Genomic DNA, 14034 nt, shown 5'->3' on the forward strand with positions numbered 1-14034 from the left:
TCTAAGGGCCATACATACATGTTCAAGAAGTGTTGGTACACACATGCACGCGCCTGCACCACCCCCCCCACCACCACCACACCCCCCCACCGCCCCGGCAACTCTGCAGGGACAATGCTGCCTTTGAGCCAGGATGCTTTTATTGAAAAGACCCTGCCACAGAGAGTCGCTTATCCTGTCCCTTCCCCACCTAGTCCTGCAGCAAGAGCAGAGCAGCACCTGGAACAAAGAGTCCTGAAAGTGCTTTACTGGGAGGTTTATTCCTGGAAGACACTGGATCCTGTGATGCTTGAGTCCAGGGCTGCAGAGCCAGCACCCCAGCTCAGTGATGGGCCGCAGAGCAGAGCATGGAGGGAGAGCAGCAGCCAGGGCACCAGCTGCCATCTCTGAAGCACAGAGCCTCCTTCTATCACCCTGTTCCCTCCTTCTGCTGGCAAGAGGGCATGCCAGGGCATGGCCTCAGCCTCAAACACAGAGCAGTGCAGATACCCAGTGAGAGACTTCTGCCTGCAGGCTCTGGGGAGCTAACAAGCAGTCCAGACATCACCACTTCACCAGCCCCAGGGTGGTAGATGGCTTATGTTGTCCTCGCACGAGCAGGCAGACTGGGCACATAGCAACAAATCAGCAGTCCACCATGGACCATTCAAGGGCATTCAGGGCCAGCCCTTTCTAACAGCTCTGTGTCACATTAGCCAACGTGTTGCAGGCCACGGGACCAGCTCCAGGAGCAGGAGCATCAGCAGTGACCATACCTCCGCAAGACAGAAGGAGCCAGGAGAGTGATGTGATGCTGTTGAAGCTGGGGTTGTCCCCAGAGCAGTGATGAGCTCTGCAGCGCGCATCCTGCTGAGCCTGCTGAGACCCTGCTGGGCCTCACCACATTATCTCCTCCAGGCAGCACAGGCATCGCACTGCTCACAGGGTGCTCAGCAGCTCCCCCCACAAACAGCTTGAATGTGTCAGGACTGAGCCCTATTAGGGAAACGGCAAAGCCACAGCCATGCCCTGGCACTGCCTGCTCCCACAGCTCTGTGGGGCTCGCACCACCCCACAGAATGGCCTCCTACCAGCACTCCCTGCCCTGGCTGCGCACACTCTGCAGGCCACCCAGGCACTGTGGCAGCACTAGCTCTTCATGCTCATTTGTGTCTTTGTCCCCTGCAGCAGGGACAGGCCTTGAAGCCCCTGCAGGGCAACGATGGGGTGCAGTGGAGCCCCGTTCTCCAGCAGGGATCCACTCTTCATCTGTGCTCGCTGGGCCCAGCTCCACAGACAAACCCTCCTGCCACCCAGCCACGACTTCCCTGGCAGTGCTGGGGCGAATGCCTGCACTGCCCCATCCCCTCAGCCTCAGGGCCAAAAGGGGAGCAGCTCCCACCCTCCGCAGGCAGCCCTCTGAGCCCAGGCACCGTGCTTGAGAGCAAGGTTTGCTCCAGGCTGCCTGCCAGGCAGGCATCCGGCGCCCCACGGTTGCCCCCAGGCCTTTGGCGAAGCCCGAGCGCAGGGATGGTGCCTCCGCTCAAGCCAGCGCACCAGCCCCTCTGCTCCCCTGGGCTTGCACCCCTGGACTGGTGCTGTGGCCTCCCACCCTCTCTCAGCTCCGCGCGCCACCGTGGCAGGGGAGCGGGGCCAGGCATGCGGGACGGGCAGGGCCGCGCACGGCATGCACGGCTGGGAGCTGGCTCCATGCACATCCTTGGACAGGCGCCCTCGGGAAAGCGTAAGTTCTGATACGCGGATCTTCGCATGCAGAGTTCCAGGCCAGGCACCTGGTGCTGCCTCTTCTTCCAAGGCCTGCTTTGGCTCTGGCAGGACGCCCAGGACCCCAGACGCAGAGCTGGTGCTGCACTTACACCTCGATTATATTGACCGAGGGAGACTTCTTCTATGAGAGAAAAATCTGCTTTAAGACCTTGGTTTGCTAAGCCCCGGGGTTTCAGACCCCACAGCAGAGCCCCCAGCCTCCCATGGCAGGCACCACGACCAGCGGAATTCCTCTGCAATAGGGCTGCCGCTAAGCCCTCTGCCCTGAGCTGAGGTGTGGGTAAGCTGCAGCAGAGACCTGGCTTCAGCATCTCCCTCAGGAGACCAAGGGAGCCAACCATGAAACCCAGGCCTTTTGCACTGATGTGCTCTCTTGGCAGAAAGGTTCAGGTAGCCCAGCTGCATCACCTGGTGCCCTCCCTCCAGGTGAGTCCCTTCACATACTTGCCTCCCCAGGAAGCCTTTCTGCCCACTGCTGTGCCCCAGTACTCCTGGGTGAAACCAGCCCCGCTGCCCCACACTCTTCAGATTCCAAGGCTTGCAGATGTCTGGTGACTTCTCTCTGGTCCCTAGTGGCTGCCGTGCTACACCTGATGCCCTTGGACAGGAGGTAGGTGCCAGGTCAGAGCACAAAAGGTACGCAAGGGGGTAGGAGCCATGGGGCAGAGACTCCACAAAGCATGGCATGACCGGGGTGGGGGAACAGATGAGACCTGCTGAGTTCCAGGCATGTCTCACTGCCATGCCCCTCATGACAGCTCTGGCGTGTGCCAAGAAACTAAAGGCTGTGGGTGGTGAGGTGGATTTTCTCATAAACTGTTGTAAGCACGAGCAGGCACTTTCCTTTACGCTAAAAGGAATGTGTTCATTGAAGGGCACAGCAGCTATGTGAATTCAGAGAAGGTGCTGGGAAGGGAAGGGTCCTGGTTGCTGCACATGTGTGTTGTAGCTGAGCACTTGCACTCTTAAGTAGGGTGCAGAAGGCAAGAATCCCAATGACCACACTTTACAACACGGCTCAGATCAAGAGCTGCACCATTGTCTGATACTTCACAGCAGCCTGGCCCTGAAGCCAGGAGGGGAAGTGAATGCAGAGCTTTTTCTTTCCTGTACCTTGTTCCCAGCTTTGAAATGAAGGACTTCAAGAATAAACTTGCAGTGTTGTCACCTGCAAGGATGCCAAGAGTATGGTGAATGCAAAAACACCAACTGAGGGGTATCAGCCCTGTACAGGTGAACTTCACAAGCAGCAAGAACAGGCCTTTTCACCTGCCTTTGTAGCCCTGTATGAGCAGGGTCAGTCTGAAGCGGGGATCTAAGAGGAGAGATCTTTTTGGCAAGCAGTAATCAGGAAGCTGGAAAATCTGGAGGAGAAGAACTGGGGCCTTGAAGTCCAAACAGCAAGTTTCTGCTCCTGACATCTGCTGGAAACCAAGACGTGGAAGCAGAGGGGCAGTTATGCAACACAGTGAGTAGAGTTCCCACCATTGATAGAGGAGGCAGATGAGACACAAGGGAAAACGTAATGCAAGGTCTTGCTAGAACATGTGCATCAGGGTTATAAATCACTGTCTTTGTCAAGTAACAAAAGGAGAGGTGTTAGGTGCTGCAGGAACAGACAGATGAAAGTACTGCTCCCTCCCCATCCACAGCCCGGCACAGTACCTCCATTAGGGTGGGGAAGCGGCTCTGGGGTTCCAGTGAAGGCAGAAAGCGAGCAGTGATAAACCAGTGCAGGAACCGTAAGAACAGCTGCCCAGCTTGTCCACCTCCTGCTCCTGAGCAGGCAGGAGCCAGACCTGCCTACGGGATGCAGAAGAGGTGCAGCCTTGGGGGGGGCATGGTAAAAGGGCTGTTACAGTGAGAGCAGGTACCACCTTGCAATGTGGGAACCATCCCAGCCAATATATCCTGCTGTGTCTTCCAGTGTTTCTCCTGCAGTCACTCATGGGGCACACACACTGCCCCAGAGAGTCGAGGGTTCACTGCACCTAAAACCCCTCAGTTTTTAGGGTGAGACCATGAGCTCGGGTGTTCCTGTTTCCGGGGAAAGCCAGAACCTGTCCAGGCAGCAAGCCACAGCAGATGTCGCATGCCATCCCTCCCACCAGCCCTCCCCACTCACCTTGCTCCGCAGCAGCCCTCCACTCGGTCGCTCTGGTGTGCTGTGCTCTGAGGACGGCTTTGTCTTTTCCTTGTTGTTGTTGGAGTCGTTGTCCTTGATGATGTCATACTGTCTGCAGAAGAGGGCGATCACCGCTGCCGAAAGACAGGGGGTGAGGACTCCCTCACACTGGCTGCCCTCTGCCTCCCCACAACATCCCAGCTGGAGAGCAGTCAGGCCCAGGGCACCCTGGGGTGCTGGTCACCCACATTCTCCACCTGTGTCAGCTTGGACCACCCTAGGCGCCTCTGCATGTGTGGTCAGGCCAGTGTCCTTGGGCAGCTGAGACACGGACGCAGCTAAAGCCATCAGGGCACACATGAGGTGTGTATGGCTCGGGGCTCTGAGGCCAAAGGCAAATGTTGAGGCACCTGGAAAGGGCCAGCCCTTGAGGTCAGCGAGCAGTTGAGTGGGTGTCTGAGTGCCTCCAGCAAGGCACTAAAGTTATTGGTGAAGTGCCTGTGACCATCACAAAAGCCAGCCTCTGGCTTTGTCCTGTCTTGCAAACTGACTGACTGACTGTGGAATCAATCATTCTGTCATGGTTTTACAGCACCCATCTCACGCAGCACACGTCCCACACCTTGGGAACCTGGACACCGGGCTCTGAAGCAATGCTTTGAACTGTAATCATTAGGTGTATTGGATCCATTCAAACCACAGTGCGTTATCACAGCCACCCACAGACTGGCCCCAATTTCTCCCTGTTGGCACTCTGACACACCAACCTGCACGAGGTGTAAGCTAGCAGCAGCCATCTTGTATTTTCTTTCAGTGAACTAGAAAAGTGTTCAAGGCCAGGACAAAGAGAGATTCTTGCAAGATGCCATTAGCAAATCCACATTTACTGGGAAGGGAGTAGAGGACAAATTACTTCCCATTCACAGCAGCTGCATGTAACCTGTCAGGAGCTGACTGCTATCGCCTAGGCTTCCTTGCTCCCAGGGAAACCTGCTGTTTGCTAGAACACTGGCTTTAATCAGGTGCTGTACAGGAGCAAATCACCCACCTCACAGGTTTAGTAGATTGAGGTACAACCACTACTAGCCAGTGCAGCAATGTTATCAAATGTCAGACAAGCTAGCTAAGGACAAAGTTACATGATAGTTGGTGTCAGCTGGGATGCTCCCACCCTGTAATCCTGTATTGTTTGAGTCCCACATTGCCTCCTGCTCTTCCAGCACTCTTTGTGGACCCTGGATTGCACCTCTGCCCCAGCCTGCCAGAACGCTGCTTGTGGCACTCACCTGCCCACATGAGCAGCACAGCCACAATGATGATAATCTCGCCTGTCTGCAGCTGCCTGTCTTTGTCCAGCCCTTCCATGGTGATGTCACCTGCAGAGAAGAGAACCCAGGCAGGACTGGCAGCAGATACCACAACCTACTTCAAGATCAGCAACACTTGAGGATCTGAGGAGTTCCAGAGGAGAGAGGCCCACCTCCCCTAGACAATGGGGAGGTCTAGGACATCTTGGCTAGGGAGAGGACATGCAGCCTGTGGCTTTCCTGCATCAGATAAACCATTCTAGCTACCAAAGGCAGTTAGGGATTCTAACAGCTTGTTTGGGTTCATGTAGGAACTACACAATGCATGGGAGTAATCACTGAGGTTACTCCCTACGTAGGGACCAGGGCAGGTTAGAAAGGTCCTAAGATGAACACAAAAGTTCTGAGGAAAGTTAGCCATCTGCTTGCCCTGTTACACTCTTTCTCAAGTCCCTCTCTTACGGCCAGTGTGGGCGGCAGACTCCCATGCCCAGTGGACCCCCTCTGAGCATCATCTCTCTTGGATTCTTGTATCATCTCTGATGGACCAGCATGTAGGCAACCCCAAAGCAAGAAGGCACAACATGGATATGAGTAGGAAAGGAGACTGTGGGGTTCTGTCATTTGTCCTTCGGTAGCTTGCAGGCTGGGAGATCTGAGAGACCATTCAATATTTGCTTCCTATGGGCAGCAGCTGAGCAGGCCACTGCAGTTGTCCTGGCCACAGCCTACTTAGCTGAATAGGGTGCCAAGACCTGGAATAGGAGGGCTGTAAACTAGGGCTTGGGGACATTATCGTGGCCGTAGTGGACACAACTGCAGCTTGTACAACCCTGCTACCTGCTATGACTCTGTGTGTCCCAAGCAGCCTGCTGCACAGGGCAGCACCTTCCTCACTTGCTGCTGGATCCCTGGCCGTGTGCTGTGGAGACCTCCAGGTGTGGCCCCACCAGCGGGACTTGGGCGAGCTGGAAGGCGCTGCCTCACCTTGGTTGGAGCTGTTGGAAGGGAGGCGGTCGGTATCCTTCAGGGTCCGGAAGTGGACACGCTTACTGGCCTGGCTTTCTCCATACAGGCCGATGCTCTGCACCTGGATGATGTAATCAGCATCCTCCGCCAAGTCCCACAGCACGCAGGCCCGGTTGGTGGTGTTCACCTCCCGGATGAAGCGCTGCATCTGTCCATCTTGCCGCTGCCAGAGTGAAGAGCTGTCATCCCCAGGAGGCTGTTCCCAGCTGCACCAGGCACAGGCCCCTGTCTGCAGAGCTGTGCTGGGCACACTGCCCTTACTCCTCCCTTCCCGGGCAATCATCCACCCCTGGGGTGGGCCAGGCTGGCCAGCACTTTGCTATGCGGCATCCCTGTGTGGCCTGAGAGCCAGCTGCCTCTCTGGAGAAGCCACCATCATCTGGGGCTGTGGAGGTGGAGCAAGGCAAGCAAAGAAGGGTTATGTCATGGCTGAAGCACCATCCTTATCCAGAGAAATTGCAGGGAAGCCACTGGAGGGACAGCTAACCCCAGTGCAGCCCAAGGTCTGTTGCCTCCCACCAGGATGGACAGCTCATACAGGGAGCCCTGGCAAGGGCTGCTCAACAGCAGAGGTGTCCTCAGGCAGGTGCCAGAGGAGCTCCAAACTGCAGCAAAAGGGCTGACATAGGAGCATGCTGGTAATCAGTGAGAGGGGTCCCCAGCCCCCTGGGGACAGAGCCTGGATACCTGCTGTAAGATGGCATAGCCGATGACCACGTCTCCTTCTGGGACGTCCCAGGAGACTGTGGCAGAGTTTGCCTTCAGCTGCGTCACAGTCACGTTGACAGGGGATGGTGGCCTGTCTGGGTGAGCCAGGGACGGACCGAGGCAAGGCACAGGAAAGAGGCAAAAGAAGATGTCTCAGAACAGGCACTCGCCCCTGCACACCACCATGGGGGGACCTCTCCAACATCTGCCCATGGCAGCACGTTGGCCAGGGCTACAGGGAACAGCTTCTCCAGTGATTCTGTCCCGACGACAGGAGCGGCACAGCAGGTGCACACGGCTGAGCCCCTGCCAGCAGCAACGCATGCATGGCATGGTGCTTCTGGGCTAGTGGGCAGCTGCCCACTGTGGGGGAAGGGGGGGTGGATGTGTATGTGCAGGCACAGAGCTACTCCCTGCCTTGTGCAGCTACCCCTCTGTGGCACCTGCTGGCTTTGGCAGTCTTCGCTCGCTGGCCAGGACTCCTCCCTGCCTGGCTGTTGGTGAGAAATGTGCTCACTGCACACCTCACCCTCTGCAGTGTCCTACAGCAGGGGAAGGAGGACAAGCCCGTGAGGCATCTGACTGACTCTTCTCTAAAGGGCTTGCTTGCAGTGGCAGACATAGCCCATTGCTCATAATACATGTTCCACATAAAAGCGATTAGCAATGCTGACCACGTGCTCAGGCTGTCAGACCCAGCTAAAGACACAAAGGGCCCCCAGCAAGCTCCTTCCACCTTGCAGACATCGAAATGGGAAATGCATGAAGGCCTGTCCTAAGCAAAAAAGAAACAGAGTTTAAGAGACTGTTGTGGCAATTTAACCAGTCTCTGCAGCTCCAAATCACACGAAAAGTCCCTGCAGCCTGTCTCAGAGCACTGCAGACACCCTGCTATCAGAGAGGAGAATGACATTCCCATCAGTTCTTTATGAGGGCAGCTGCTTGCAGACCTGAGGTACCTTCACTGCTGCTCAGATGTTCATCTGCTGGAGAGTTTACTTCATTCAGCTCCAGCACTAGCAGAAGCAGGGCTGCCTGGCATGACACGCTTCTGCACAGCCTGGGCACAGACTAGATTCTTGGCAGGGAAGTCCCATGTTTCTGTAGGGTCCAGAAAGTCCAAACAAATCCTACATTAATGGAATTCTTCAAACAAGACTGTGACGGCAAAATCAGGCTCCTCTAAGCTCTGGGGCTGCCCTGTGGATGTGCACATCACGAACGCCTGGCACACCACCCAGAACTGCGTAGGAAGCAGCCCAGACACAGTATTTATATATCAACTGTGACAGAAAAATGGGGCAGCTTGGAATAAACACACTATGCAACTCAATCTGGCCATCTCATCTGCCTGGCATTCCTCGCTACTCTAGAGTGGGGAGGAAAGCCCAATGCAGAAGGCAGAGCTGACTTTCCCAGCAGTGCGATGCCATTGGCTGCAAAGCTGGCAGCAACACAGCCACTGCTATCCTTCAGAAAGCTGGCCTGATTGACCCACGGTCTGCACCATCACCATTTTGAGATTTCACAGCACTAAGCATATGGCAAGAACCTACACAGGTACACAGACCTGCATATAAAGCCAAATTTTGTCTGCAAATTAGACACAGAAGCGCATGAAGAAAGACACTGAGGCTGCTGTTCATGTATCCTCTTTCCCTGTAAACAAGACAGTGTCATTCTACAAGCTGCTTGTGTAGCACAAGTTCAATGCTGTGATTTACACAGGTAGAAAAAAGCCCCAGAGGGCACCTAAGTACAAGAAAAAAAGAGAGCCATAACACCAACAACAACCACAGTTAGAGTGACAAGGAAAGGTAATTTCTGCAGGTCAGCTATTTAAATACATCCATTCACATTTGAATGTCCCCAGCTCCAGATCAAACCAAGAAAAGGCTGTGATTCCCACACAGGTTTGTTGTCTGCCACGAGCAATTAAAACAGATAGGAGGGTCACCCACAGAGCCCAGAAAACTTGTTCTCAGAGAGACACTGGGGCTGTGTCCTCAACAGAAGCCTGACGCATCACCAGGAGATACAGTCACTGAAGATAACATGAACAAGGACATTCCAGGATGCTGCGCCTTTTCTTTCAGAACAGGAGGCTGGAAAACTGGAAAGGATTCAAAGATACACTTGAACACCCTTTATCCCATGAAAAATGTGTCTCCTTAGAGTTTTGCCAGTAGGAATCTGGTTCATCACTCTAATCTGTAAGAGGGAGTCTCTGAGCCACGTCCTTATCTGCACACCCCGGTCTCCCACACGCTGACAGCAAAACAGGCTGAATAAAGCTGCAGTCCCCTGGCCACTGACTGGGACTGACACAGGAGATCAGCTCCCCACAGATGTGGTCTGTTTTTCTGCTCCAGTCATGGCCAGTGTGCAAGTTAGTTGCACAACTAATAGCTTAGGTGTAGACAGCACCCTGTCAGGTACCATGTAACCAATCCCTTGCACTGTCCCAGGCAGAAGGATTTCAAAGTGTGGAGGTAGGCTGAATGTTTCTGCTAGGCTGCAGGCAAAAGAAGAATAGTTGTCCAAGACTACTACTATGCCAGAAAATATAATGAGATCAGGAACACCCCAGGAATCCAGTGGCAGAGACTGGTCCTGGGAGCTGCTTTGGTCTGAACCACCCAGCATGTGCTCAAACCACTCCTGGGTGTGGTTCAGGAGTTAGCACCAGCCACGAACCACTCCCAGTAGGCAGCACTAATGTGCTCCCCTCTTTGGAACTCATGAGTTTAGTTCTATGGATGGGACCAGACCCTGCCAGCTGGCAGGAACCTGGTGCTTCACAGGATACATCTACAGTAATAAATTAGGCAGCTTTTTACATCTAACAGAATGAGAAGAGGTCTGAACACAGCCAAAGCAGGCAGTTGAACTTCCCAACCTTTAAGTGTATGTGAGGAAATTAAAGGCAGGGTCTGACATCTCTGCAACACAGAAGTCTGTGGATGGAGCTTGTAGCAGGTTTCCTGCTCTGCACAATAATTTTCTAGGCTTCTGCAGAGAGCCCAGCTTGGCCCAGCCCAGGTTTTTGGGCTGGGGATGCTGAGACATGGCCCTGGGGCTGAGTCACTCTGATTTGAGAACAAGAGTATTGCACTGAATCATGAGCCACGCTGCTGTGTCCACATGGGGCTGACAGTATTGCCTGAACCATACTTGGCCAGAGCTTGCACAGGCCTTGTATAGGGACCTTCACTCACTGGCAGCAGAAGGGCATCCCGGGGGGGGGATACTAACCTGGTATCAAACTGCAAAGACAGTATACTCAAAGCCAGCATGACTGGCTATTACACCTAGAGCCAATCCCCAAATATCCCAAACGGAGAGAGGGGAGGGTGAGAGCACATGAAGGCACAGCAGACCCACATTGCGCATGGCTAGTCAGCACTTCAGACCTCACGCATCGTAAACGCACTTTGTGCAGGCTTCAGGCAAGCAGACCTGAACCTGTGTGCCAGTGAGACCTGAAGGTGTCTAGGTTGCAGTTCTTCATTGGAAAAACATGTGTCCCTTGGTCAGTTTGCAGTTCAGCAAACTGCAGAAAAGACATTTCTGAGCTCATGGGATTTGCATGCCTAGCGGGAAGAGACAGGACAAGAAGTTTCAGAAGTCAAAACTAGAGAAGTTCACCCTAGAAACACAGGGCAATGTTTAATCCCAAGGACATGCAAGATGAGACCTCACTGAAAGTCATTATGACAAGACCTTCAAAGGACTGCTCACACAGTGTATGATCCCCATACACAAAGCTTTGTGTATGATCCCCATATTAAGCCTAACATTCTCCAGTCTGCTCTGCAGCTGAGGTCGGAGCAGTTTTATGCCAGAACTGTTGCCATAAAGATCTGGCTCCAAAAAACATACTCTCTGACGCCAACTATTAATAACATTCCTGTAAAGCCAAGATGCTCCAACACCCTGCTGGGCTCTCCAAGGAAAAGCATGCCACAGTTAAACTCCGCCCAATGCATTAACGACTAATGATTCTGCATCATTTATAAGTTATCCAGCTTCACTTTTGATTAAAGCCATATTAAGAAATGGGCACCACCACAGAAAGAGCAACCACTTACTTAAGCCCTGGCACACCCTTTTGTCCTGTCTACAGCAGTGCGTTCCTTTCAGGTCTGCTGAAGAGGTGGGAAGACTTGGCCCTGTGTGCTGGAGCCAGCAGCACTGCAGCCTGAGGCTGGGCAGCAGGGAGGGCTGACCTGTGGGCAGCTGAGTGCTGGACTAGATCTGCCACGCAAACTGGCTTTGTAGGTCAGACAGAAGCCTCTCAGGAGTGATATCGGCAGATGTGGCGCTGCATTGGGATGGGGCACAACCCCATCGGTGCCCTCCCCATCCTGCTATGACTCCGAAGAGAGGACCTCACCTGCCACTTGCCCTGTGCCCTTGGGACTGCTGCTCAAGGGCACCCAGATGTTTGCCCAACTTATCCCTGCAGTAGAGAGGTAAGCATCAGACTGCACGTCTAAAAATAAGTGGCCCCTTTTTAACAACCCTGACTGCATTTCTTCCTGAATCTGTCAGGTCCTGGAGTACATATTTTGCAAGGAGACTGAAAACATGGCAGAACACATCAGAACATGTCTCATACTCGCATATCAATTTAGCACATCAGTAACCTGATAAGGGGCAAACTGACAGCAGAAAGCTGCCATTGACACAGGGTCATTCACACGAGTCAAGGGAAGAAAGGACAGAGGTACCCTGGGTGCCGACAGACCTCGGTGTCATAGGGAACACCAGCCCAGCGAAAGCAAGGCAGGAAGGCACGCAGGAACGTCTGTCAGCAGGGGACCAGCTCACGGCGCAGCCTGCAGCGTCGGAGCACCCCTGCCCAGGGGCATTAACACCCTCGGGACTCGCGGCTCAGTGGCGAGGGGCAAAAAGGGGAAACGGGGAGGCCTCGCGCACCAGCGGGAGGCTTCGGGAGCCAAAGCCGCAGGCGGCAACTCCAGGTGCCCCCGGGAGAGCCTGGAGCCCTCCACGGACGTCAGCACGGCCACGGGATGGCACCTCGTCCCACGGGGACGGGACGCGACGCGGCCGAAGGCACTGCTGGTTCGGCGGCCACGGCGCTCCGGGACCGGGCGCAGCCCCGGGGGGTGCCCGGGGGCCGGAGGGGGCGGGGCCAGGCCCCAGGGGGTCGCGACCAAGGCCTCGTCGGGGACGCGGGAGGGCCGGTGGGAGGGTCCAGCGAGGGGCCCCGGCCCACAGCAGGGCCCGGCGCACGGCGCCCCATGCCTGGGCCCGGCGGAGGGCGGCGGACGGCCCCGGACGGCGCCCGGCACGGTCCCTCTCCCGGGGAGAGTCAGCCCCGCGCCCCTGCCCGGCCCCGCCGCAGGCGGCAGCGCGGGCCCCCGGGGAGCGGCGCGGCCCGGCAGCGAGCGGGGCGACGCGCGGCCCCCCGTCCCGTCTCGTCCCGTCCCGTCCCGCCCCATCCCATCCCATCCCATCCCATCCCATCCCATCCCATTCCATCCCATCCCATCCCGGCCCGGCCCGGCCCGGCCCGGCCCGGCGGCCCGGCCGCACTTACTGGCTCGCACGAGGCAGAGGTCGCAGCTGAAGAGCACCAGGACGGGGCTGAGGAATGCCGAGAAGCGGGCCATGGCGGCGGGCCGGCGTAGGGGCAGCCCGGACTGCGGCCCCGGCCCGGCCGGCAGCCCTGGCACCGGCCCGGCTCCCTGCGCCGCGGGAGGGAGCGGGGCCGAACCCCGCCCGCAGCGCGGGGGGGGCGGAACGGTGGCCTGGCCCTCCCCCGGCCTGCTCCGCCCAGTCCCGCCCCCCGAGCGGCACCGCAGCGACTCCGGCACCGCCTCCCAGCCGTACCCCGAGACGGCCCGCACCGCCCCCGAGCCGCACCCCCAGAGTCACCCGCACCGCCCCCGAGCCGCATCCCCCGAATCACCAACACCGCCCCCGCGCCTCACCCCCAGTCACCCGCGCCGCCCCCGCGCCGTCCCGCCCGACCCGCCGGCGCCGCCCCGGGGCTGCCGGTGCTGCCCCCGCCCCGTGCCGTGCCCCCGCCGCCACCCGCGCTGCTCCCCGTGCGGTGCCTGGCCGCTGCCGACTGTCCCCGTGCGGTCTCCCCTCGTGCACCGCGCTCACGCGTCCCTCCGCGCGCTGGCTGGCCCGCCGGGGCCCTCCCGCGCACCCACGAACGGCTCCACAGGCCCACGCTCCCGGCCTGCGGGGCTGCGCGGGGGCCGCCCGTCGCACGGCGGCAAGATGCCTTCGCGGTGCTGTGCAGGGCTGGGTGAACGCTCTGTCCTGTCGCGATGGCGTCGACCTGCGGAGAGCGGCCAGGCACGGTGCGAGAGGATGGAGTCGGTCTCCAGGGACCCGGAGGGCTGCCATGCCGGGCAGCCTCAGGCTGGGCTGGCGGTGGCTGTCCACTTGCTGTGCTCACAGCAGGACGCTGCACGAGGGCCTTCGTCCTGCCCCACGCAGCCCCTGCCCGTGCTTCTGCACACAGCGGTGGCAGACAGAGGGGGCCACCAGTCACCTCCTTCTCCTGCACAGGGTTCTTGTGCATCTCTAGGCCGTGCTGCAGAAGGGTCCTGGAAGGTATATGGGAGAAACCTGTCCCATCCTTCTTGGGTTTCATTCCTCCATGACATGGACACCACAACACTAAGTCGTTTGGCACAGGTGTAGGTGGTACTGGTGAAAGCCCTGACCCACGGAGCTGCGGATGCAGAGTGGTCGCCCACTAGCCCAATCATTTCAGTGTAACTCTGATGGTCCTTGCTCATCTGCGTTGTTCTCAATTAACGAGTTTATCCTTGAAATATTCACTTGACCACGGCCACCCCAGGGGCTTGTCTGGGCCACTGGCAAGAGCTGGCACCAGCAGCTCCCCAGCAGTTGTGCCTGGGGACCGGGGTCTTGCCAGGCATGTGTGGAAGTGAGCTGCAGCTGGAGATGCTCCTGCATTATGGCACCTGAATGTTTGGTAACAGGGACAGCCAGCCCAGGACAGCCTCCCTTCTGCCCCGTTGTGCTGCAGACCTATGTCCAAACCCGGGGCCTTGCTCAACTGCTAGAGAAGTCTGAATGGAGGCAGTG

General features: G+C 57.0%; 1 protein-coding gene across 4 annotated transcripts; it reads right to left on the reverse strand.

Moving 5' to 3' along the window:
* Positions 1 to 144: 144 nt before the first annotated feature.
* On the reverse strand, positions 145 to 12677 carry FNDC4 (fibronectin type III domain containing 4). Of its 4 annotated transcripts, none has more exons than XM_075415176.1 (6): positions 12503 to 12671; positions 6916 to 7031; positions 6187 to 6391; positions 5179 to 5268; positions 3893 to 4026; positions 145 to 1885 (listed from the first exon to the last, which is right to left on the reverse strand). In XM_075415176.1, exons 1-6 carry the CDS (start codon positions 12573 to 12575, stop codon positions 1853 to 1855), a joined length of 651 nt encoding a protein of 216 aa, XP_075271291.1. In that variant the 5' UTR covers positions 12576 to 12671; the 3' UTR covers positions 145 to 1852. The 4 variants fall into 4 exon arrangements, with proteins under 4 accessions (XP_075271291.1, XP_075271292.1, XP_075271290.1 ...); XM_075415177.1 differs by having other exon boundaries at positions 146 to 1888; positions 6916 to 7027; positions 12503 to 12677; XM_075415175.1 differs by having other exon boundaries at positions 146 to 1888.
* Positions 12678 to 14034: the final 1357 nt, after the last annotated feature.

The sequence above is a fragment of the Opisthocomus hoazin genome, chromosome 2, assembly GCF_030867145.1.
Source record: "Opisthocomus hoazin isolate bOpiHoa1 chromosome 2, bOpiHoa1.hap1, whole genome shotgun sequence".
Lineage (NCBI taxonomy): Eukaryota > Metazoa > Chordata > Aves > Opisthocomiformes > Opisthocomidae > Opisthocomus > Opisthocomus hoazin.